The sequence below is a fragment of the Helicoverpa armigera genome, chromosome 11 (genome assembly GCF_030705265.1).
Source record: "Helicoverpa armigera isolate CAAS_96S chromosome 11, ASM3070526v1, whole genome shotgun sequence".
NCBI classification, from domain to species: domain Eukaryota; kingdom Metazoa; phylum Arthropoda; class Insecta; order Lepidoptera; family Noctuidae; genus Helicoverpa; species Helicoverpa armigera.
This window is the reverse complement of record NC_087130.1, coordinates 1,073,695-1,100,355: the sequence shown is the minus strand read 5'-3', so window position 1 is coordinate 1,100,355 and position 26,661 is coordinate 1,073,695. Positions and strand designations below refer to the sequence as shown.

General features: G+C 39.0%; 1 protein-coding gene across 1 annotated transcript; it reads right to left on the bottom strand.

The window, feature by feature from the left end:
- Nucleotides 1-1,501: 1,501 nt before the first annotated feature.
- LOC135117541 (uncharacterized) lies at nucleotides 1,502-2,255 on the bottom strand. The gene has a single exon (XM_064036941.1). It carries the CDS (start codon nucleotides 2,150-2,152, stop codon nucleotides 1,502-1,504), a length of 651 nt encoding a protein of 216 aa, XP_063893011.1. The 5' UTR covers nucleotides 2,153-2,255.
- Nucleotides 2,256-26,661: the final 24,406 nt, after the last annotated feature.

Sequence of the window (26,661 nt, the reverse complement as noted above, 5' to 3'; positions counted from 1 at the left end):
GGCCTCCGTCTTCTCCAGAGCAACGCGCAGTCCGAGCGCTTCAATACGGCTGACGACCAGGGACACGCACTGGATTGCCGATTGAGCTGCTTCGTCAAAAGTCTCACCCCGAGCGGTAACGAGGGTGTCATCTGCATAGCAAATTGCACCCTGCCCGGCGGTAAAGCCGCCACGCAGGGCCCAATCGTATCCGATGTTCCACAGGAGTGGTCCCAGGACTGACCCCTGAGGAACACCGCACGTAACAGAGCACCGTACCATGCGCCCGTCGCGTCCCTGGTAGCAGACGCTCCGTCCTCTCAGGTAGTCTGCCACTAGCTGCCTCAGGTATGTAGGCACTCCGTGGAATTGGAGCGCTTCACCTATGCAGCTGAATGGCAGACTGTTAAATGCATTGGCGATGTCTAGTGACACCGCCAACAGCACGTTCCCTTCGGCGACCGCTTCCCTCGCCTCTGCTTTCAAGCGCAATATGGCATCCACAGTCGATCGTTCGGCTCGAAAGCCATACTGGGCATCCGACAGGTTGGGGCCGGTCGTATTAAGGTGTCGAGTTATGCGGCTGGCCAGAATCCCCTCCAGCATCTTACCCGCTTCGTCTAACAGGACAATGGGTCTGTAAGCCGAAGGTGAATCTGGCGGCCGACCCGGCTTTTGCAGAAGCACTAAGCGTCCTTCCTTCCAAGGCTCAGGGAACTGTCTCGACGTTAAACACGCGTCGAACAGTTCCTTCAGCTGATCATTCATCGCATCGCTCAGTGCCATGGCTAGTACCTTGGAGGGTACGCCATCCGGGCCGGGAGCTTTATTCTTGGAGCGCGCCTTCAAAATCACAGTATTCATCTCCGCCTCAGTGATTGGCAGGATCTCCTGTTCATCGTGCTGTTCCTCCTCAGGCGGAGCCATAACTGGAGGTAAATGTTCTGCCCGATTGGGAAATAGGGCTTCCACTACTTGGCTAAGGAACTGAGGTTCGAGGGCCTCCGTAAGTGGGGGGCCCTGAGCACGAAGTTTGTTCCTTGCTGAGAGATACGGGCGTCCCCAGGGATCGCGGTTAAGGCCATCCAGCATCTCGCTTCTGCTTTGGTCTTTCGCCCGAATTATCGCCACCCGCAGAGTTTCTCGTGCAACCTGATACGTCTCATAAAGCTCAGCCTCTAAGATGTTAAGGCTGTCGCTGCGCTGGCGTCGCCTGCGGACGCTAGAGAAGCACCTCCGCGCATGAATACAGGCCTGCCGGAGGCCCGCCATTTCCTGAGACCACCAGTAGACCTCCTTCTTAGAAGGTCGCCGGCGCACACGAGGCATGGCCGCATCACAGATCGTCGTCATGGCGCTCCGGAAACGATGGGCCCCGACGTTGACGTCGGCCGCTTCTGAGCGTATTGGTGGCAATAGCCACGCCTGAACAATGGCGGCCTCTTCCAGTAATTCCCTATCAAGCTGCTTTTGTGCCCATCGTGGAAACTTTTGGGCATTCGAATGTCGAGCAGCAGCGTCATTAGTAAGACACAGATACATCCAGACGAATGTATCTGTGGTCGGATAAGGTTTCAGTATCCTGCACAACCCGCCAATCTAGTACGCGCGCGGACAGAGCCGGCGTAGCGAAAGTGAGATCCACTATTGAACCCCCGTTCCACCGCACGCACGTGTTAACTGACCCCCTATTCAAAAGAACGAGTCCAGTTACCGCCGCCCATTCTTCGACAGCACGTCCTCGTATGTCAGGTCGGGAGGAGCCCCATGCAGTAGACTTCGCATTGAAGTCCCCCATGATCAAGACCTGGCTTGGTGCCATCCGAAGAACAGAGGCCCCAAGTCTGTCAAGGAAGTCTTCAAACTCGGGAAGGGTCCTATTCGGAGAAAAGTATACGCCGAAGATGATAACCTCACCCCACTTAGCTGCAACGTATCCCGAGCCCCTTTCCTTGAGTGTAGGAGGAGTGCAGTTGGGATCCGCTGAGCCGATTATAGCTACAGACGAGTCCACGTCACCCACCCAGTTAGGGCGGGGAGAGACAAAATATGGTTCTGCAGCTACGGCCACGCCTATCGACCACTCTGCCATGGTTTGCAGAAACAAGTCCTGTGCACCGGCACAGTGATTTAGGTTCGCCTGGAGTATTTTGTGATTACGGACTTGGTCCATTAGAGTCCTCGATAATCATTTCTATCTCCTGTTGCCTTTGGTCTGGCAATACTTCGCTATGGGGGGTGGCCTGGATGTTGGCGGCCGTCTTCCCCCTCTTTGGCTTGGCTGGGGTCTTACAGCCCTTTCCTCCTACTGCGTGATTTGCGGGCAGCTTTGCTGCCTCGCAACCCAGGCAATGGGGATCGTCAGTGCAGGTATTTGCCTTATGACCTGGTTTTCCACAACGGAAACAAAGTCCGGCGTAGTCCACGGTAGAAGTGCATAGAGGAAAGGTATGTCCTAACCCCATGCACTTATAGCACCGTATAGGTCTTGTCTCCAGAACCTGAACCTTTGCGGAGCTCCAGCCAACGAGAAGTCGATTGGCTTCGCCTAACATCTTGGCAGAGGCTACGGGGCACCGAATTCTGGCAGAACCGGCTCCTCCAGGACCAGCACGAATTGCGCTGACGCGCACCGCCTCCTGGGAGCAGCCCGTCCTGCGCGCAACCGCCTCACATATGTCATCTTCGGTGACAGAATCGTCAAGGCCGACAATGCGCAGTTCGGCACACTTTGTTGGCCTTGAAATCCGGATGCCCTCCGGAAAGATCTGGCGCAGTTGTTCAGCTACACGATCCGCTTCTGCAGCACCATTGGTTCCCGTGAACTCAAAAAGTCGAGCCCCCGTTGCAGCTCGACGGTATCTGATGTCGGTGATACCGTTCTCTTCATGATTGGCCGCTTGTCTGGCCTTTGTCAGGACATCTTTGTAGGTAAGCCCCTTTTCTGCTGCCTCAGGTTGAAGCGTCAGAACCAGGGCAGCTGACTTCGGTTCGCGAAGCTTTCTGCGTCGATTCCGTGACTTTTTATTTTTCTTCCGTCCTTTGGCTTGTGACGACGAGGGCTTAGCACCGCCTAAGATGGTGGCAGCGGCCTCTTTCGACGTAACCACTTTCTTTTTATTCTTCCTGTCTTTCTTCCTATTAGAGGCAGTTTGCCACTCCTGCTGTGGTTGCGCAGACGACGGTGCCTCTGAGACTGAGGCTTGAGTTGCCGCGATGACAGTTGCGGTTGCGGACGCCTGGCTTGTACCAGCCGCAGAACTCTGCCGCTGTTTCTGGGCTGCCGTCTTTCGATCGGCTGCTAATGGAGGGCGAAGATTCACCTGTGGTAGAAGGCGATCTTCAATCCCCGCCATACGAGCATCCAACATTTTGCCTACGCGGTCAATAACGCCACGCAGCAGCTCGTCGTCTACTGTGGACTTTTCCGGGGTGGAAGGTATCGACGGCTGCGGTTGCTGACGTGGCAAGTTAACTGAGTGGAGACGCAACGAGAGCATCTCCTCTTTGAGAGCTTCAATCTCCTTGTCCTGGGATCCAACCTGCTGCCTCAGGCGCTGGATTTCCAGCTGGAGGCGGCTAGTCTCCTCTGTGGTACTCCTGGCAGCGAGCATCTCGACGCAGCAGCGCACCTGCTCCGCCGCTTCTCTCATGGTACGTTGACTCGTACCTTTAAGGTTCTTTGATTTCCGGATGGACTCCAAAAGAACCTCCACATTCTGGATGCCTGTCCGCTCCAGTCCTGCCACCGAGCTGTCGGTGCCCGTAGGTGGCAGTAAGGAGCATGCGGCTTCCACGTCCATCGCTTCAGAGACTCGTCTGATGCTTGGTTCAATCGAGGCCTGAGACGTGTCCGTATCGCTTTCGTCACTTAAGCGCGACGTACTTGGCCGCCAAAAGCGTCCCCTTCCATGACGGCCAGGCTTTTCCTTGGCCTTCGTCGGCACCTTGGGAGGCGGCAGCAACTTATCGTCACTGGACGCCGCCTCATACTGCCGCTTCTCAATTTTCCTCAGCCTGGAGGACCAAGGTTCCAGTGATGCGGATGTGCCGGGCATAGAACCCAGCGACTCTACATCACAAGAAGTATTTCCATCCTTCTTTTTAAAAACATCATCCAATCGGTTAGTATCAATAATCGGTATCCGGTTTTCGCGCGTTTGGTCGTTATTAGAATTGTGGCAAATGTTGTCCCCCCCAGAATACGCGGGACAGACAGAGCCGTTAGACGGGTCTGTGGAGGATTCTCCCATTTGGGTACCTCCCTGGGGTACGCTATCTGTTACATGTGCCATTTTCATAAGGTTCCTTTTAAGGGTGAGGTCCCTATCTCCCACATTTTCGTCTCAATATATACATACAGATATATACAGTAATATATTTATCATAATTATAATATTAGATGACAATGTATTAGATACATGTAAAAAATGGCAGGTGGAGACTTAGACTCAGACCCCCGGGAATCAGTAACTGAATAGCAACAAGGACATCATGAACGACTGAAGTGTGAGGATACCTCGGCGGATTTTAAACGCAGATTACGCGCTCCCTGTGGGTCACTTACCACGAGGCACCTATCCTCCGAGCAGGGCTACTAACCCTGCTCCAGCGACTCCACTCTGGACGGCCAAGCCAAGCCAGAGGCGTGAGACCTACTACCGTCATGGTTCACTCCGACCGGCCGGAGATTGGGGACAGTATCTTTTTGGGATTGGATTGGGGACTATATATACTGAGTCCTCTCCTTGGAGGACTCAGTATATATAGCCCCGCGGGGTCGCTACTCTCCGTCTGATGACGTCAGATGTCCTGCGGTGCTTATATCTCATTATTATTGTCGTTATTATCTCAAGAGCCTTTATCCCAATTATGTTAGGGTCGACTTCCAGTCACGATGCAACTGAGTACCAGTGTTTTACAAGGAGCGACTGCCCATCTGACCTCCACAACCCGGTTACCCGCTCAACCCAACACCCCTTGGTAAAACTGGTCAGACTTACTGGCTTCTGACTACCCATAACGACTGCCAAGACTGTTCAATGACAGCCGGAACCTACAGTTTAACATCCCCTCTAAATAACGGTCATTGGTATCCAAAATATACGTAGAAAGAAAATACGAACTTAGAAAAGTTGCATTAGCAGGTATTTGCCAGATCTGGAATCAAAGACGCACGCTCATACTTGAGAGATTGGTTCTCTACCCACTAAACCACCACGACTTCCACTAAGTCATCACGACTTTGTCATCTCAGTAACATTTAATGTTTTTTACATAATAATACGTGTAATATTTTTGCCACACACATCTTAAATGCGGACTAATTAGAATCACTACTTTTATCCCTATGGTCACGTCTATTGCTGTTCAGTTCTCAGCGTTTCGTTTAGGTAGTCTGCTGTGCTTTTGCCGTTGAAGTACAAAAATTAAATTTATGGTACGTTTCTGTTGTAATGGCTATGCGTACCTATTCCGTTGTTTTCAAGTCAACGGGCCCTTAAAATTCAATATCAGACGATACAGATCTTTGATTTTGCTGACCCCGTAGTCGCTGGCATAAGGGACAGGATCCGCGTACGAAGTCGCGGGCAGAAGCTATCATAAATAAGCTGGAAGTACCTCCAAGCGGTGAAGGCGGTAATAGTTTAGGATAGACTTTCAATGGTGATGGTATATCATCGTCAATTTTACCCTTTTACTACAAAACTTTATAGAATGAATGTTCGAGTTTTAATGCTATTTGAGTGTTGTATTATTTTCCATTTATCTTCGTGACAGGGTAGCTTACTCAGTAACGCGGGGGCGAGGGGGCAGTCAGCTAGATTTTAATTGATCAGGTATCTTCTTCACAATGAAACTATTACCATGGCTAGAAAGAGGTCAAACTAAGAAAATGCGGACTAATTAGAATCACTACTTTTATCCCTATGGTCACGCCTATTGCGCTTAAGTTCTTATCGTTGACGTACAAAAGTTAAATATGTGGAACGTTTCGAATGATTTTGCGTATTCCGTTTTCCCATCAACGGGCCCTTAAAATTCAACATCAGACGATTCAAATATCTTTGATTTTGCTGACCCCGTAGTCGCTGGCATAAGGGACAGGATCCGCGTACGAAGTCGCGGGCAGAAGCTAGTCTGTAAATATATCACTCAATACTAGTAAATAAAGTCTGTAGACAGTTAAATTACTCTAGCTTCCGTACCGCGTCGAGTATCAAAAACAACCTCTATGATTTCACTTACATCATTTAGAACTTTATTTATATTACCTTAAGTTTTAAAATTGAATACAGGATTAATTTTATAAAAAAAATTGCCTCCTGATTCATTTTCAATTCTATCACCAACAGCTAAGTTAGAATTTGTATTAAAAGCGGACTCCCAGTCTCCTGCATCGTCTATTCTAATTTCAACTTTGTCTGTAGCTGTAGTAAGTTCAATATCTTCTGTAGTGGTATCCCTTAGTAATTCTGCTACAATTATTTAGTGGCAACGCAAGATAACTAACGAGGTATCAGAACGGTCTGTGCGGACCTTTGGAAATGTCTGAATTTCTAAAGCAGACTAGTAAAGGGTGGACCGACAAATTGTTCCTTTGAATTGGATATGCGCGTCTAAATGTAGCCAGCAATTATTTGAACGGCTTCTTCCTTTGGTATTCGTTTAATGAACATTGTTTTCTAGTTTCCTTTGGTGCGGCATGAATGGGAAGAGATAATGTGGGCACAATGATTTGTTTCTATTTGTGGGTCTAGACTGGACTTTGTTTTGCTTTGATACTTAGTGTTTTGTATTGGGAATTGGAACTATTAATGGTTTTGCTTTTGAATGCTGATTTGGTGGTGATTATTCTATTGTTTCATTTTTGCCTATTCATATTTAAAATATTTTTTTCGATGTCTTCTGCCTATGTGATTCATAAAGGTATTCTTAAAGGTTATATTTATTGTATGCTCAGTTTTTAGTGTTCAATATTATCATAAAATATTATTATTAAAAATAAAATTATATTTAAATATTGCATGCCTTAAAACAATACACATAACACTTATTGTCTTAATAAACTCGAAACTATATTTAAAACTCCCAAACGAAAAATAAACGAAATATTTTCTTAAATATATCGAAAATATAACCACGTAAAAATCGATTCAATATCAAAAAATACAAAATAAAAGTCATACCTACTGCTGTTTTAGATGTACCTACACAATTAAAAATCATGAGATAATGTAAATCGAGAACATTTAGTATCGATTTTATAATCGATTCAATTGACATGAACGAAATTGAGTTTCACACCGAAATGAGATAATTTAAAAAATATCGTGAACGGAATTATTCTTGAACGTATCCTGATTTCTTATACAAAAAATCGAGCGAATTTAGGGTCATGCGATCCTACTAATATTATAAACGCGAAAGTTTGTATGTATGGATGTATGGATGTTTGTTACTCTTTCACGCAAAAACTACTGAATGGATTTTAATGAAACTTTACAATAATATAGCTTATACATCAGAATAACACATAGGCTACAATTTGTAAACATATTGTTCGAAATACTAAACCTGCGCAGACGAAGTCGCGGGCACCAGCTAGTTTAAAAATAAATGATCTGGATTACGTTGAAGGTAATTTGATGAGTGTAATATCAATTAACAGTGCTGTAAGATGTACAGTAATTATATCATAAGTCCAGATGGTAGTTCCGTTAGACCTACGTTAATTAATACGATGCGATTTCACGTTGAAAAGTGTTGATTTATCAGCCTGATTTGAGGAAACGTTTCTGAGTTTAAAAATTTATGTTAAATCGAAGATGAAAAAAACAACAAATAAAAAAAAAGTTTCAGTATATACTTAATAGAGTTGCATGTTGCACAGGTGTAAAAAACAATAATTTACTAACCCACAAATCACGCATTGCTTCCCGAAAGACCAAAAAGGAGCAATCCAATTTAAATCCAACCCTTTAAATGCTACTGACTCATCAAGGTAGCTCGTTTTAACGATAATCGAAACATGATTTAAATCGACTTGAAGTTCGACCACTCATTACCGATTCTTTTGATTTGGATATGGAATTTGAGGAGTCAGTAGTCCCACCGGCATACTATTAACCGCTTGTATGTCGCTAATTATAAAACAATAGCAAATCAATTGTGTCTCATGTATATCTGCGCTATGAAATACAACGGGTTAACTGGCTCAAACAATGCCAGAAATAAGCTATGACTATGAAGCTATGAGTTTTTTTTTATTTGTACGTGAATGAAATAAAACTATAAACTTATGAATTTATCTTAATGTCACATCATCTTTTGGATATCTTTTATCACCACTGAAATCAAGATGGATTCACAAAAGAGTACCTGCTATATAAAACTGCTAATAGCTTTATCTAATATCTTTTTATCTAATGGTTATTTTGAATAATTCATTTATTGTATCTATTTTACCTTTACATACGGTAAATAATTATGCACCTTCTGCATTATCTTTATCACGACAAACAAAAGAATCACACATCTTTATAATATACACGACAATGTCTGACGCTAATTGTGTAAAAGTTTGTTTTAAGCGAAAACCTTAACAAAGTTATGTTTAACATAAGTGTTAAACGATAATCGTATTGTTTAACTTTTGCCATATAATGCTGATTAAGTGAGCAATTTTCTTGGATTTATTATAATTATGTTTGTGCTTTTAAATATACTAAGTTTAAGAGTATTGTTACAGGTTGGCCAATAATATAGTGAATGGTTATAAATAAATATTGTTACAAGCAAACGTGTCATTGCATTCTAATTGTAAACGACAATTGTGTAATTCATTTTCTTAGTTATATTATTCTTAATTACTTAGTCTTTTATTAAGCTTAACAGTATTCAATAATGGGTATTTAGTCGGCATCGGAGATAATTTACTTTTCTTAGCTTGTCTTGCTACAAATAGGTATGTACAAAGTATTTAAATATCTATATTTTTATGTATTTAATATTATTTGACCACATATTTAAAAAACACATTTAAAACTGTGACTTTGGTACATTTTAAACTGCCATCAAATTGTAATATCAGAAGGAAGTTGCTTACATTCTGCATTTACCCAAAATACAGATAAAACCATGCTTGAGTCAAACATATTATTTCGGAGGTTACATAAAAGTAAAGATCACCCATCTTATGCGCAATCAAAATTTTAAAATCATCATTCGAATTTTATACAACTTTCGGCTCCCAATTTTACGTTTTTTATTATAAAACGATTGGCAACAATTCTCGTATACTTATTGTTATTGGCCGTTTAATATATAATTCTGTTTGTTTTTGGCGCGATACATGTCGTTTGGTCAAAACGACCCGTGTAAACTGTCGCGGGTTAAAATTTAAGATGAATCTTATATTTCGATCGGTGGTTTATTTTTGCTGTAAAAGTCTATTTCCTTGTTTTATTTTATTGATGTTGTATTGTTTTTGGGAGTGTTAAATTGTATGTTGTTTTTGTTGTAACTGTTGGTCGGTGGTAATTTAATGAATATGGAATTGCTGTTGATCTACAGTACGATGAAATGAGTTGACTGTTGATATTTACGATACGATGTATGAATGTTATTTATTTTTCAATGCATGAATTTAAATTGCCACAATTTAAACAATATTTTTGTTTTTATTTTCTTAGGGATAAATTTAAAAATTCTTGGAAACTTTAGGAAATATTTTCACAGAAGTGCCTAACCCAAAAATACCTAGGCTCCTCTAAAACCCTGTCTCAGTCAAAGCGCACCGCAAATTCCCAGTTACATCACAGTGCGATAACATCCGAACACGGCCTTTAATACAATCAGCTAAAATATAAACATGTCACTCTTGCGCAGGGCTGGTGCAGCAGTAGGGTTAACTATGGAATGCACCGAAATTATAAGAGAAAATATTCCTGTATTTATCATCATATGCCTTATCCCGGTTTTCAATCGAACCAGATGCATCTGAGTATCATGTAAAGACTGCGTAGGTATCTGATCATCTCAGCCTAGTTGCCTGGGTAACACGGCAAGTTGTGTTGGTACGACCGACTGTCAGATGTTTTTTGCTTCTGACTTGGTAGTGTGCACTACGTGAACAAGACAAATGACAGCTAGGACATTATTTTATTATGACTTTCAAAACAAGGAGAAACTTATTATGACATAGATATAGTCCACCGGGGATCCAGGGATAGCCCGCACGAAGCATTGCTTACCACTAAATTGATCAAACCATGCGGGCGTTACTTAGAGCTTCATCGGCCTAGTCTTTTCGGCTTCCAGTCTATTCGGGTGCAGCTATGTAGTAGCGGCTTCCAGTCTATTTGGGTGCATCTTAGTATTTTACATTAACTCAGACCTAAATTAAATTAAAATTCAATACCACCCCAGTATTTCAAGATCCTCAGACACCTGCCAGACTTGGTACCTGTTACCAGCCCTGCAAGCTCTTCCGCGTCCCCGGGACATACCGATCTCCACCGAATGGGCCGGTGCGTGCGTACGGGACATAGCCCATTGAAGATAGCTATCGACCGCCCGTTGAATAGGCTGGGTAGTCGCCCAGGTGGGAGATGGTTTACTTGTGTGGTTTGTTATTGATATGTTAGTATTTAACTTGATCTAAATAATAAATAAGTATTTCTGATTTTGTTTTGGGTTTTCGCAGACTCGAATGTATTTTTTTCCGAACAACTGACTTGGTTTTTAACGATGGCAGTATTTGATAGATTTTTGTTTTTTTTTTCTCTACGTTTGTAGGTTCTGCTTCTGAGTTAGTTTAGAGCCCCCGCAGACCACAGACTTTTTATCGGCCGATAGTTTAGTCGGGTTGGCCTGCTAGTGCGCACACCGAGCCAACTAAACAGTTTAGTCGGTGATGAGTGCGCAAACTATCCAACAGTCTGCCGACTATTTGCTAGTTTCTAACCAACTGGTGATTCCCGTGGAAGATGGGTAGGTCTTTAGTATGGGACGGCTGCAGAGGACCTCAAACGGCGCAAATATAGTACCCTGGTGGGTAACTATACCTTTGAGCCGTTTGGGGTTGAAACCCTCGGGCCGTGGGGTCCAAGTGCTCATCTCCTATATAAGGATATCGCTAAGCAACTTGCTGACACTTCAGGTGACCCAAGGGCTGGTTTTTATTTTGGCCAAAAAGTAAGCATTGCCATCCAACGTGGCAATGCTGCCAGCCTCTTGGGTACACTCCCGGTGGGCAGCGATGAGGAGTTTTTTGATGCAATTTTTTAACTATTTTTATTTACAGTAAGTGTATATATTAGGTAATAAGTTAATTGTATGTTGTATATACATATATTCATTGTAATTTAGATCAAAATATTATAAAATTATTTTAACTGGTGAAAAGAGTGGTCGCACCGCACAATGAAAATTAAGGGATTGTTCACACCAAACGTATTGTCCGCCGCTGACTGTGAGTATACTCACTGTCTGCCCCAGTGTGAACGTCGACTCAATCTGCAGTACGCGTACTCACCAAGCCGACAATAGGCTATAGCGTACGATGCGCTACATGTGTGAACTGTAGCTCTTGTAGGTTCACACTAGATGCGTACGCTGAGCGGCTGACTATTCTACACATAAAAGGGCTAAAACTAGCGTAATTTATTTTTTTCAAATCAGACGTTTTACTGATATTTCAATTAAATGATGCGCATTTAGATAGTTGCCATTTGCGAAGCTCTAGAGGAAGCCGAAAATAATAAAAAGAAGAGATTGTGGGTACATCCCTTAAATTTGAAGAGATGTTTTCTTGGTCAATTTCATACTTTATATTTCGAATATAGACTTTATCCAAATAAGTTCAAGAAATATTTTCGTATGACAGTAAAACATTCGATGAGTTACTATCTTTAATACGTTTAAGTTTATATAAAAGGGACACTAATTATCGACGTGCTGTACCGAGGCGCGGCGGTGCGTACGCGGCGGAGCGGCGCTATTCGGCAACTGCGTCCGCGTAGCCAATCCGCGTCCGCCGTGCATAGTCGCGTAGTAAAATAATCGGCCACTGAGAGTAAAGCTACAACAGACGACGTAACAGCGTATAGTCGGTTCGGTGTGAACGACAATTTCAATATATATGGAAAAGCAATAAACTGCGTAACGCGCGCTCACAGTCAGCGGCCGACAATACGTTTGGTCTGAACGATGCCTTATAAAACATTGCATAGAAATGTTATTATTGCTCTCATACACCGGAGAAGGAAAATTAAAAAGAGAGCCCGAGAGTATTAGGTGCATTCTATCTTTAGTGATAAATGATGAAGTGGAAAATTTTACACTATGCATTCAAAATTACTCGATTATCCGAAAAAAAAATTCGCCTTTTATCGAATGAGCATAACTAGCTTAGCTACAAAACACGCGCGATTGACCATTCGCTGTTAAAGGCTCGAGCAGACCGGATGCGTATGCGTAACCACGCGCGTAGTCACGCGCGTAGTTACGGCGTAACCATGAGTTGTAATGTATGGAAATGTATGAGACAGGCCACACCGCTTGCGTAACGACGCGCGTGTCTACGTTACGAACTGAACTATCGGCTTAGTCGGCCGACTAAAAAATCGTCATGTGTGCGCATGTGGTAGGGAGCCAATACTGATTATACGGTCGGCCGATAGTTTGACGACAGTTTAGTTTGAATGGAATCGGGAAGCCCATCAAACTTTTTTATCGGCCGATACCAAATCGTCATAGTGTGCGCACTTGCTTACATCTGTGTAATGATTAAGAGCCCGACCAAACTATCGGCCGATAAAAAGTCTGTGGTCTGCGGGGGCTCTAAACGTTACTTTTACAAACAGCTTTTATTTCATTTTACTTAAGCTTTCTGTGAAGTCCTAGAAATAACAGAAATTGTACTCAAATTTTTATCTACACCGAAGTTGTTGGTAAACCCTTTAATAAATAAACAAAAGTTTCACAACATATTTATTTTTCCCTCTAAAAAACAAAATAATTAAATCCTAGTAGCTGCACAACTAACAAAACTAAATCTGAATGTTGAGTGACGACTGAATGGCTGGCGCGATGTGACGGCGCGCGCGCATAGTGTCGCACTGCGCTAGCGCACTAGCCCATGTGTTTAGGCTGAGGAATTTCACATGAACCTGTGGAATTGAGGCTTGTGTTGTATTGTGATTTGAGGAGCTTGTATGCTTGAGGTTGATGCTATATTTCATGAAGGTGGGTGAGCTGTATTTGTGTGTGTAAATACATAGGTATATGTATGTATATTGTCTTTGTATGTGTTAGCTCTGGAGCGGTCTGAAGTGGTCAATTGCATAGAGTCCATCTCTTTTTTAGCTTCTTTTGTTAATAGAAACCTACGTTAATTGAAAGTCTAATACTTTAACGTAGGTTTCTATTAACATTATTCAACATCACACAACGGGCTATATTTCATGGATCGATAAGTGGATTAATCTATAGTAGATTCGTTATAGAATCAAGCTGTTCTACAATATTAGATGATCTTTTCATGGGTAGCAAAGAATAGTATTTTATTTTTCGTTAATTATTATTAAGAAATCGGGAACTGGGAAGTTTTCTGTAAATGTAGACGTTATATACTGCAGTATTCTTAAAAATATTTCGCTCGCCTATTTTAAGAGCTACCTGAATTCTTTAAAATCTCGAAGTAAAAAGCTTTTACTCAATATTTCCCACATTAGCGCCATATCTGTTATTATTGGTGAATTAAATAAAATCTCCCCCATAACTATAGGTCCCCATAACGCCAGTGCGAAGGTGTTGGGAGATAACCATCAATCCCCATAGCGCTGGCCGTAGCAATTAATAACACCATAGAGAGTATGTATCGAATTGTAGGGGGACTATGCTGCAAAGGATAGTATAGGAATTTAGGAGAAATGTCTGTTCGTAAAAAAAAGGTTTACGGTTTTACAAGATACTAAGAAATCATTTCCGTGGTCATCACATTCACTGGAATAATAATGACTAAATAAAGAGTAATTTTGTGTCATAACACCTCTTGTATTAGCGACCCGCCCGGCTTAGCATAGGCGCAATGCTGATATGCTACTAAATACACAACATTATATATACAAAAAATCCTCTTTAATCACTCTCTCTATTTAAAAAACCGCCTCAAAAATAAGGTAAAAAAACTGAAGCCAAAATGCAATACAATTTCTGACATTTAATTAGTTTTAATGTAACTTCGAACAGATATTTTCCTTCAAGGTATGGTACTTATTTAAATCATCAATATATAACTTTCTCTATCTCTATCCTACTAAAACCCAACACACACTCACCCTACAGGCCACACTAGTGTCGGATAAAGCGTGAAACCTAATGAGCACTAGAATTAATAGTACATCTCATTCGAATTGAATCGCCTTCAAGCTGTTAATTCGAAGTACCCGCGGGAGATCACTAGATAAAGGGGCTCGGTTCATTTTTGTATGTTTGTTTGTTTTAGAACACAATGGAAGATGGTAGTAAACAACAGTTTCGTAAGAAAGTGACAATTTATTTTCGGGTTTCACAAGCGACTATGGCTATCTACTTATTTTGACTTTCAAGGGAATTGTAGTTTAGGTATATTTTATAGCACTTTCAACCAAATAATCTCTTGAACTTGTTTTCAAATGAAGCAAACATATTATAATGTATGTATGCTATGTACATATTATACTGTCGCTGGGAAAACACAAAATTCAATCATCTGATAATAAGGAAAACAAAATGTAGCAAATGGTGAGAAATCACAGCCATATTTTGTCACTCGGACAGTTTTCGATTCACTCACCCTAATCTGGATTAAGAGATTTTCCACCTAACAAAATCAAATCACAACCGCTCTCCTAACACATTTCACACACACCAACATATCAAATATTTCCTATAACGAACCGTGTTCCCAGGCAAAACCGCAGACCACCGCTAGTCGCCACCCATCCTTGTAAATCAGTACAGTTTCACCATAAAAGTAAAGGCGACAAGATTGAAGATGCGTCTGCGCAAGTGGCGTTACAATTTGTGGTGTGACGGTGGCAGGTGGTATTAAGATGGTGGTGGGAGATTTATGAGTATTATAGGTCTTGATGAGTTTTTATGGTGATAGATATTAAGCTTAGGGTTTTTTTGTTTGGAAAATATAGCTGGACTTGTTAAAAGGCTGAAGTTAGGTTTAATGATGAAGGTATTCAAGTGCAACCCTTGGATAGCCGTCGTTTCAGCCGAAAAACGTTCACTGCTGGACAAAGGCCTCCCCCGAGTTTCCTTTTTGCTAGATCTTCATCATTTCCAATCCGCATCCACTGCTTTTCGGCAACTTCGGCCAGATCGTCCGTCCATCAAGTGGGGTGCCTGTTCATGATGGGATACCTTTATTATATCTAGATGAGGCTGAGGAAGTTGCCCAGGTAACTGGGTTGAGGAGGTCAGATAGGCTTTGTAAAATACTGGTACTCAGCTGCATCGGGTTAGACTGATAGAGATGAGGGTGTAGAAATGAGTACCAAAGTTTGAACTGCTGAGCATTCGATACCCGTTACCACTATACTAATTGTATACAATTATGCTGACAAGGCTTCTTCTATTCCACATATCATAGTAATCCACCACAAAAACGCAAACAGCCTAGAATGCGTAAATCTTCATCATAACATACTTAAAAAGGAAAAATCTTCAAGTCTCCTTAAGATCAGTTGACAATTTCCATAAATTACTCTTCGATTTGATTGAACATAACTTTTCTTTGATTATATATCCATAAAATACAGCACAATATCATGAGGTATATTTACTAGTTTTTATATAAGAACTTTTATACCTATAAAGACAGATGGGTATTACCTTACAAACCATCGCCATTATGGTGACAATCAATGCTTGAGGATATGGATCGGTAATGACCTTAGCGTTATTTTAATCACTTACTCCTTTGCTCCAGTAAATAATTTATGTTTGATGTGGGGTAAGTTATGGGTGGTCAGCGATTTCATAAGCGGTGGCGATTTTACAATATCATAAGGTACCTATTTGAAATCAATAAGTCTAATATCGTGTATTAGTTTGGTCTGATTTGATTTGAAACCCGGTTTCAGACGCATCGTAAGGTAACTACTTCCCGAAAATGAATAAAAGGTAGCGTGGAGTTAGGATATTTTTCCAAGTTTCACATGAATCTATCCAGCAGTTTAGCGTGAAAGAATGACACATATGCACATAGAAGCTAATTTATATACATCCTTAAAATCTTTCGCATTTTATATAAAACAAAAAAAAATAGGTTCAACCTTTTCTTCTAATGACTCACAAAGACAGCGGATTCATTCTCGCTGCCACTCACAAATTGCACCACATCGATAATGAGACTAGATCAAGTGGACAGTTAAATTACTAAATTGTAAGCGTCAGCATACCTACGTTGATTTATACTTTACATCACCCTTCCACAACTTTGAACTCTAGCTCATGTACCTAAGGTTCATTTTCCAAAAATAATTTCATATGCAAGGGTAATTTAAAAGTGTAACCAACGCATGATGTTGATATATTTTCCACTTTTCACTTTGATATTCGTGGTATTTGAAAATGGACGCAATTAATTGTCTGATAGGGTAATAAATAAATCATTTGATTTTTTTATAGAGCTTTTTACGTGGGAAATTAATAGAATATAGATCGATAAATAGGGATTGATGGGAGACAGTTTATGATGTTTCTATTTGATGTGTAACAGTTTTTACAATAACTTAATAAGCGTGAATCCTAAAGATATGTCAAAGCTAACGAAAAAGTGATTTACTTTACTTATTAGTATCGGATGCCCTGGCAATCGGTGTAACTTTAAAGTTCTTCAGCGAATGCTAAGTTTTTTCATGTTAATTACAATATTTGAACATAAAGTTTCGCTTATGAATCGCTAAAAATTACCAACTAAGTATTCAATTATGAGTAAAATATTACACAGAGTTCTCCTGTATTCTTATCACGTCGGGCTCAGGACTTATAAGAGAAAAAATACAAATTAAATAGAAAAGAAAGGTGCATCTTTCTTCCAAGCAATTTTTATCTACCCTACAAGGCACAATTTGCACATAAAAAGTGCCCTCAGGCTCACGCCCTAATAAGACGAGGAGATAGTTTTCATATTAATACTACTTCCTAAAAAGTGCAACAACCTGATTTTAAAATTGATTAACAGAATTCAAAAACCCTTAAGTCAAGGGTATAGAGTCCAAAATGCTTTAACAAAAGTATCGCACAAAACAGATTATTTAATTACCAATGTCTTCTGCAGTTGGGTTGACTCCTATTGTTGTTAACATAAGGTTGATAATACCTTGAGTAGGTGTTTGATTAAGGTGGTCAGCAAAATGGCTTGGCAAGTGAAAGTAGGCTCATCTTCGACCGAAGATAACCTCTGGCCGTAACCTGTCGTTGTTATTGTAAAGTACACCTATTAGTATTTATGAAGATTGCATAGTTTTGTACGAATTGCGAAGAGTTTTATTTCTTTGATAGCATAATGTTAAAAGTAAAGTATGCTGGCGATTATCTGTTCTCAGATAAGGTTGGACGTTCAATTATGTGAGTTACTGGAATAGAAGAGATGTGGAAAGTGCTGCATTTAAGTGAATTTAAGGAACATAGTTTGTAAGACTTGACAGTTTCAAGTTGAAAATATGCGCGTCTGTATATAAAATTTTAGCCATTATGCACTTATTCAGCTGATTTTGAACATTTCCTTTTCTGTTATAGAAATCATTCTCTTTATCAAATTTTATTCGTGTTTTCATAAAGTAGGATCTATAGAGTTATAATGGTGATCTAAGGCCTGAGCAATTTTTCCTGCAGTAATGAAAAATATATCAATATCATCATCTGCGTTGCATGATATCAACATAAGCCATACATAACTAAACAGTCTTGCCCACAACAATGTTAGCCAATGAAAACTCGTTACAATTGTCACGGAAAATGTAATTGGCTTGTGTGGAACCTCCATAATGTATTTATTTAAATATGCATTATAATTTACAAACAACTGTGTCATTAATTACCATGTGTTGCTTTACAATATGCATTTATATACAACAATGTTGCAAAAACAATTAGTACCGGCTGTCATTTGAACACCTTTAGGTGGTCGGAAGCCAGAAAGTCTTACTACCAGTCTTACCTAGGGTTATTAGGTTGCGTGGGTAACTAGATTGAGGAGGTCAGATAGGCAGTCGATCCAAAACATTGGTACTCGTCTGCATCTGGGTAGACTGGTAGAAGATGTTTTAGAAACAATTGTTGGTACCTATTTTTTCTTAATTAAGTAAAACCTCAAAAACAGGACTGTGTGCACACACAAACAGGACGGTGGCTGTGAGCAGTTAGGTACAGCCAACTCAGAAATACCACGTATATTCATGAAAAATAATGTTTTCTTTTACCGAAGTTTCATCAAGGTGATGAAGTATTCTCATGCAAGTTGTTCTCCATTTAAATAAGCATCTTGCCAACAAATTGTCACTCAAGCAAAAATCTCCATTTTTTTTTTTCAAAAAAATATTTTTACACGTTACAGGCACTTAAGATTCGGGTGTTGATAAAAAAGGCAGTATTATCTATCACTACAAGAAAGTGCACCCCGAAGCGAGCGAACAGTTCGGTTAATTAACAAAATTCTCTTTGTCTCGGACACATAAAATTTTACGAGTATCAAGATCTGTGGGACGTTGTCCGAACCGCCCGTGCGAAACACTGATGTGGGGTTGCTGGAAGCCCGCTGACATACTGGCTGTGATTCAGATAGTCTATCAAGTCTTAATAATATTTAACATACAAAAAATGTTCTGGAATGTAATATTTCAATTTAGAATTTTGCGTCCTACAATATTTGTCTTTTTTTTGTTCCCCTCTCACTCTGTTTCATAACATCAAACGTACAGTCGTTTTTATTTGTATTTTGATTTTTTCACTATATTGTAATGAATTGGAAGAGAAGAAAAAGCGAAAAATGTTTTGTCATCCATTTTATTAACATTTTGTCAAAACAGTTATCTACTATTGACATTACATTATTATTCTTGGCCAAGGATACTGTAGCCTTTCCATGACAATTTCTTCACAGCTTGTATTCCCTTGCCACATCCAGCATCACTACCCGTCAAACAAACGGACATACAAAAAATTGGAGCAGGGCAAGTATGGAAAAGACTCATAAAATTTAATAGGTTTTCCTTCAAAAAGCTCTTACGTGCGTCGAGTTGTTATGTGCCATCATATTTTTTGTAAAGCCCATGTTAATGAACGCTCGTGTAAAATGGCCGCGGTTTCGGGAGCTGCGCGAGACTCGTAAATCATTTAAGATTATAGTGCAAGTTTTTTTTGGGGGGAATTAATAGATTTTTTGGATGTTGCGGATTTTTTTTGGAAGTGCTGGACAGGCCCTGTATGCAGAATAAAACCCTGTAATCCAATGTTTTTTGACACAGGAATAAAACAATTCGAAGGTGTATTCTAGGTTTTGCATGATACAAAGATACTTAGACTCCCCTGCTGTCCAGCTGTTTTTGCTTCATTGAACTGCAGACAGATACCTATAACTCAAACTTGCAAACATTCCCATATTGAAATGATATTTATATATCTGGCAATGTTGCTGTCATTTCGACTTTGCAATAATTTTGTTCCTAAATTCTCCTAATTTCTCTTACTCATAGTTCTCTCATCATCATCATATCTCAAGTAATCCACCTCAAAAATATTAAACACAAACTCACCTGCTTTCTCGAATACTTACAGCTACATATTAAAGCAATCCGGAACATTGGGCCCTATAAAACGGCCAACAAAAAAGGCTTCACCCCACAATTAGTACTTTCGAGCGCATACCAATAGCAACGCATCTTCTGAACTCCTTATAAGGAGCACTGCTCCTCGAGAGATGTACCGATTGGTAAGACTAACGATTTGGCCAAAGTTCTTTATTGAAATTGTAGCTGTAATGTTTGCGGTGACCGAAAACTGGGTGATTAAAGATAATTAGGTGATGATGCTTTTTTGGGGTTTTTTGGAAAGTTCTGTTTTCGAAAATATTGTTGTTTTTAATTGGTTGCAAGGTGGATTTTTAAAGTTAGAAGTGACAAAATATTTACCGCTTTTTGGTTATGAATCTTTGCTGAAGAGAATAATGTCAGAATCTGATAAATAGGTACCTAAAAAGTATCAATAAGTACAGCCCTTATATCACAGTACAGTGAAATTGTAACATCACCAAAAACGCGAATCGAAATTCCATAAAAGATAACTTAAAAAATATTTTAAAACATCGCCACGCAAAGATCATGTGTTGTCTTATTTTCAATGAATAAAGCACAAGAGATTGGAACGTCGAGATAAACCCGTCTCAGGATGAATGAATGAATACATTTTTTCATCTAGATTATGTGTAAAGTTCATTCAAAGAGCATTAAACTTCCGTGCTTTAGCCATTACGGTCAATAAGTATGAAATAACTCAATTTTTACTGTTTTTGTGTAGCTTATGCCTAGCCTTATGTGTAGAGGTTTTGCGAGGCGGTGTGTGGGTGCTTGCATTATTATTTGTAAAGGGTTAAGGATTTATTTATCCGCCGATTTAATTTATTTTATAAAGTTTTCACAATAGCTGCAGTACCTACTGAGCCAAAAATAACTTAGATTTTAACGAATGTAACATTTGCTTCAACTAAGGATTTTGATAAAGTTTATCTTTAGGTAGTATCTAAGTATATCTATTTAAATTGAAATACCTGTGCTACCTAGCTCTGAATGGTTTTTACGACGGTACACTCTGAAAATATATTTTTATTGACCTCTCGTAATGTCTCCTAACCTTTAATAACTGCAACAACAAAAGAATATCTGCAGACTGATCGCAGGACCTCACATGCGCGCGCGCAACTATGTATAAATCAATGGTGGGCGCGGACTCTTTGACCGAATTCATTGATGGTGCAACGAAGAAAGTTGACACTCAGGTCGGTGTATGAAGTTTTTATTGTGAATACGTTAACATTGTATGGTAGTAAAGTTTTAATTTTACAGGAGGATATTATATCCCTTGCAAATGATGTAATACATATGGTGAGTGTTTAACTATCGTGTCTGCATCTGGGATAGGTAGTATATGAACCTTGGTATTGAGTGTTTCTAGGAGTAATATTTAATTTTGAAGTTTACCGTAAGTAATAATAATCGCGTCCGTACCAATATTCGGTCATGGATTCGGAGATATGCAACCTGCGCAGGACGTAGGTGTGTAGTATACAAACCTTTGCACAAACACTGGTGCACCCTCTATTCCCTCATGCTCTTTACAGCACTAATGAAACATACTTAAAGATAGTTATCAAATATCTTTTTTTTAATGTCTAAGACCAATGTAGTATAATGTAACGATATTAGGCAATCCTACTCTTCCTTCATTGCTTACCATCAGGTGAAGAAAAACTCAAACACGTAACTACCACAAATAACTACAAAAAAAGTACGTAACTTCCTACCCACTCAAAAAAATACATGCTCAAACACACTCAGATTAAGCGGCCATTAAAAATCTTCCTTAAGTGTCGCTATTAACGCCTTCTGATACAAACATCAAGTCAAATTAATATCGTTCAAACACTGACCACGTTTAAAAGGTACATTTTAAGTGACATTTAAATCCACTATCTTAATGTTAACACTTTGTTTGAAACTCGTAAAGTTTAAGCAATAAACTTTGGGCAAGATATAATTTGCATCAACTTAAAGGTAGGTGATAAGCGGTTTTTTTGGTAAAGTGCTTCAATTTATTGGATACAACTTAGATTTTACCATAATGCGTACATTAGTTTGGTAGTTTGAGTGTAATGGTTCTATGTATGTGTATGTTTTCTGAATTAAAAACTTGGATTGGACACTCCCATGAGTACACTGATGACAAAATGCTAAATTTTTTTGTTTTGACTGAGAATAAAAGCATGTGTTTTAAAACATATTTTGATAATGTTACAGGTACCTAGAAAAGAAGTTATCCATGAAACAAAATATATTTTTTTAAGTTTTTGCACAAAATTTTTGCACTGCAAAAAACTTCGCCTTAACAACAAAGACAGTTTTTAAAACGATCTGGAAGTGATACGAAAAAACTTTATGCTCACATAAAACAGGATTGTACTTTATTTTGATAACCGAGTGTTAATATGCTCGTAATAATGTAAAGCGCAATAATAAACAAATAAAAGGACATTTTATGATCTTTAAGATCCACTAAAAACCAATATTAGGTACAATTAATTAAGTGTAAAAAAATATATATTATTTTGTTAACCACTCCGAACTCGGTTCCCTCTGGTGTCGAAATTCGTCGGTGAAGAAAGTCAAACATATAGTTTTTAATAAGATTTCATCATTATTAGACATCTATTTGATCCAGATACTTATTCATATACTATTGTGAAACTAAAATTCATTTGTACCTGTAGGTACGTTGAAGTAAAATATGCAAGAACATAAACTGTGGACAAATTGCACCCAATCAAACAGTCAACCATAACAGAAACACGATAACCAATGGAATGCACTAACAAAACTTACAAACATTCAATTACCTGAAACACAAGTTACGAGCCGAAATCGTTATATTTCTAAATTAATTTGTAACCGTAGATATTATCGGCTAAACAATGAACACAGGCGAGCGGCGTCCAATGGCGTCCATATAAAGAGCGGCCAATTTAATTGTAACTGTGCGGGGCAGTAGTAGCGCACGCGATGAGAAGTGCTGTCTCACACGCGCGGGGTTTAGACGCGCGATATAGCATCGAAGTTAGAAAATTATTTGTGGGGAAGGTTTGCTATTGGTTTATAGCTAAGACTCAAAATTCTCGAAGAATATACATATTGTAGGTATTACGACAAGAGCGCTCAATACAAAGAATCAATGTTACTCTATAACTCTTTCATGCGACACAAAGATTTATGATCATAGCCGAAGTAGGCTAAAATGATACCCAAAAGATAAAAGTTTTTTAAGTCACCGACAACTCATTTATCAATGGAAGCTATAAGTTACCTTTTCCGTAAGTTACTCTCGTTGCACCAAGTAGGTCCCACAGGATGAGAGTATGCTGCTGGCGTAGTAGTACATTATATTTTTCTAAGCCGCATCGGGTCGTGCGTTAAACCCACATACTGTGTGAGATCCGCCTAATCTAAGCTAACTAGGCTATCGAAGTAAATCGGCTGCGCCGCGCTAGCCCAGCACCCCATTAATTACCATGTCCATTATTAACGTTAAATAAATTGATTCCTCTTTAATAAGGCCCCGCTAATAAGCATACGTCCTTTGCGTTAATTAGTTATTATTAGGAAGTGGTTTGATCACTGTTTTAATTGGGTACATTAATTTTCGATGTTTCATTTTATGGTTGTATTGAAAAAAGGTTCGTATTTTGAATAATAGGTATTTTTGAACTTTATTATAATGTTCTTATAAGTTATAAACAAAAAAAGAATAAATATGATTTATTTGAGAGTAAAATGGGAAAGTGAAATCATATAGAAATGAACACATGTAAAGTGTAGGTATTTCTTAGAACAACTGCAGTATGTCATTGTTCTGAGTCATTCATTATTTGACATGAAAGTAAGGTGAGGAGGCATTATGCAAATTGATTTACTTAAAGTGATATTCAATTGTTTTGTAAAATCCATCCAGGATGGATTGTGGGCTAAAAAATATAATTTTTAGTCTATAGAACCGTATTAGAGACCCTTTGTAAACTACCAGCTTTTAGGTAGCTGATTTAATCACGTTCATGTCAGCATGGCCTCTCCATTCCATATGGTAGTGAGCACATTGAACTGATTAGCGGTAAAAACGAGTCTACCTGATGCAACCTCTAATATTTGTATTTTTTTCAGAGCTGCCAAGAAGACGTCTTTTTATCTAAAAAATGCCGAGATAAAAATGAATTATTTTTCAATATCACGTGCATTCCAAAAAATAAAGCACATAACTTTAATATTGCTAAAGCACCCACGTACGTTCGCGTTTGTCGACTCCGACAAATATTTATTTTGAAAGTATTGTACCAATGCAATGTCGCGTGTGTGTGCTTAGCCCCGATGTCGGATGCACAAATATTGTTTTATTATAGTTTATTCTGTCGGCGAACAGAAATGGAAAGGTATTTTTTTGGAGCTACTGTTTTGCAGCAGTCTGTTTTTGAATACCAGATTCCTATAATAGTAAGGATACGTTTTGATTCCGGATGGTACTTTTCTAACATTTGACATACCCCTAATAATTGACAAAAAAAATTGTAAACAGAAGTAATTAGACCACACGTAGAGATAAGCCTGATTTCGTCTTTCCTCTTATTCTACAATAGTGCTCATTTCCTGTGTTGTGATGTGTTTTTATTGCAGTAGTTGAATTAAAAATAAATGCTCCATAGTCCGAATTAGCGAAAACAGCTGAACTGGTTAAGATTTTGGTATCCTGGGAACGGATATAAGCAATTTCTTTAATCAAGGCTTGAGACTAGTTTTCCTGCGACGCTGCTGAAACTGCGGGCTTAAGCTAGTATCACGTAAAATTCCAATTTGTATAACTTCCTAAAACCAATAAAGTTCTTTTTGTTTCCCAACACCATAATTAAGTTAATAGATGTCGGCGTTATCTTAATTATTATAGTTCTAATAAAATGCTGTTTTATCTATCTGTGACAAGATTGACATTTATATTGCTTGTGATTGATTTATCGTCTATGGCGTTTGTTTATATTTTACGCACGTTCTCTGGAGCTTTTAGGTTTGTTTTGTATTCACTGATAAAGGTAGTAAGTGGTGTAGGGAAATGATTCCCGTAATCGAATAAAATAATGTTTGGGTCAAAAATAGGAGTTTCAAAAAGCTTATTAATAACTTTTTAATGTTTTAATGATAGAACTTATGCTTTGGTTTAACATACTCTTTGCAATCGTCGCTTTATCATCAGTCAACTGACAAATTCTCTTTTCCTTCGCAATTAAATAAATACTTATAATTTCTTCACATAACAAATGTTATTAACGTACTCTTAACTCGTAATAAATACTCGTGAATATAAAAAGGCACATATACCCATAGCATGAAGTCACCGTCCGAAAAAAAGATATTTACCGAAACATTTCAACTTGAACTATTGAAGACATTTCCACTAAACTTAACGTACATTTGCAATTTAAATACAATGCATTCAAGCAAAAATATATACCAAAAATTCTTACCTTTTAAACTCAAGAGAAAGTTCGAGCTAAATAAATATATTTGTAGTACATTCCTGGTTTTCAATACGCCAAGAGAAGTATGGTCGAAATTTTATGGTTGATCCATGGAGAATAAAATTATAAGCGGAGATGCCACAAGAAAGGTAGGCTAGGCGCCTTCTTGTAGGTCAAGCAACGTACGGTAAGCGTACTAATGAAACGTTCGTGTTCCCTGTCAAATCAAAACCAATCGGTCAAAAATTGGTCTCGATTGATTGGTGATTTAATTTTGAAAATAAGGGGCGTGTTCTACACAATGCGTGTAAGGGCGGAGCTAGTAACATTCCTCGTCTCCCAAACAAATTTTTGAGGGCTACTTTCTTAGGAGATTTTGCGTTATGACATCTCCGCTAGTCATTTAGTTCTCCATGACTTGCACAGTGTGTTTTTCTTTTAACATCGTGGACAAAAATCGGTCTCGTTAATTTCATCGTCTGATTTGGTAGTGCGAGTTTTTGTTTACGTTTATTTATTCTTTGTCAATTTGTATAGTGTTTTGGGTCAGGTTTGGTTTCGGTGAGGTGATATTTTTAGGAGACTTTTTTATTTTTTTAACATGTATTTGTTTTGGGTATTTTTAGCATGTAAAAGATGCGGTAATATACAGGGTTATTTGTAAAAGCACTGTGTAAATTATTATTTGAACTAAACAGCTTTCAAAATGAAATTAACTATTGGTTGTGCATTTAAAACATCAAAATTTTGCGAATATCAACTATAAAATTAACAGTTATCCGACATTTTCATAAACTCAACAAATGAAGTCATGATACCTGTTTTAGTTTAAAAAGATTTAGATACAACTAATCAATAGGTAACTCAAAATCAATACAACTTTTCTTCAAAGGAATCCCGCCCATCATCACTTCAACAAACAGTTGCAAATACAACAATCGATTTCACGCACATCCAGCATGACTGATGGTACATTAACTCAAATTAATCATCTTCAATATAAAACTCAGCGGTGACCATCGTAAAAACACAACTCACTGATCTTTATCACCCTTTATCTACACGGTAAATGTCAGTTACTTTATTAAATCTTCATAAATTTGTCGTATATAGTCACTAGTCGTTATTGAGAATGTTTTTATCAATTTATTAAATAAAGAAAAGGTTTTTATAGAAAAGAACTGAGATAGCTTGTGACTGGCTCATGGATAGATACATTTTTTCAGCACATACAATAACAAAGAAATTGAAAAAAAAAAAATTGTGCGTACATAGTACACAATACAATATGAACACTATGCCGACTGACGCAAAACTGTTTAATCAACGCCGAAAAGAAAACAATTACGCATTTC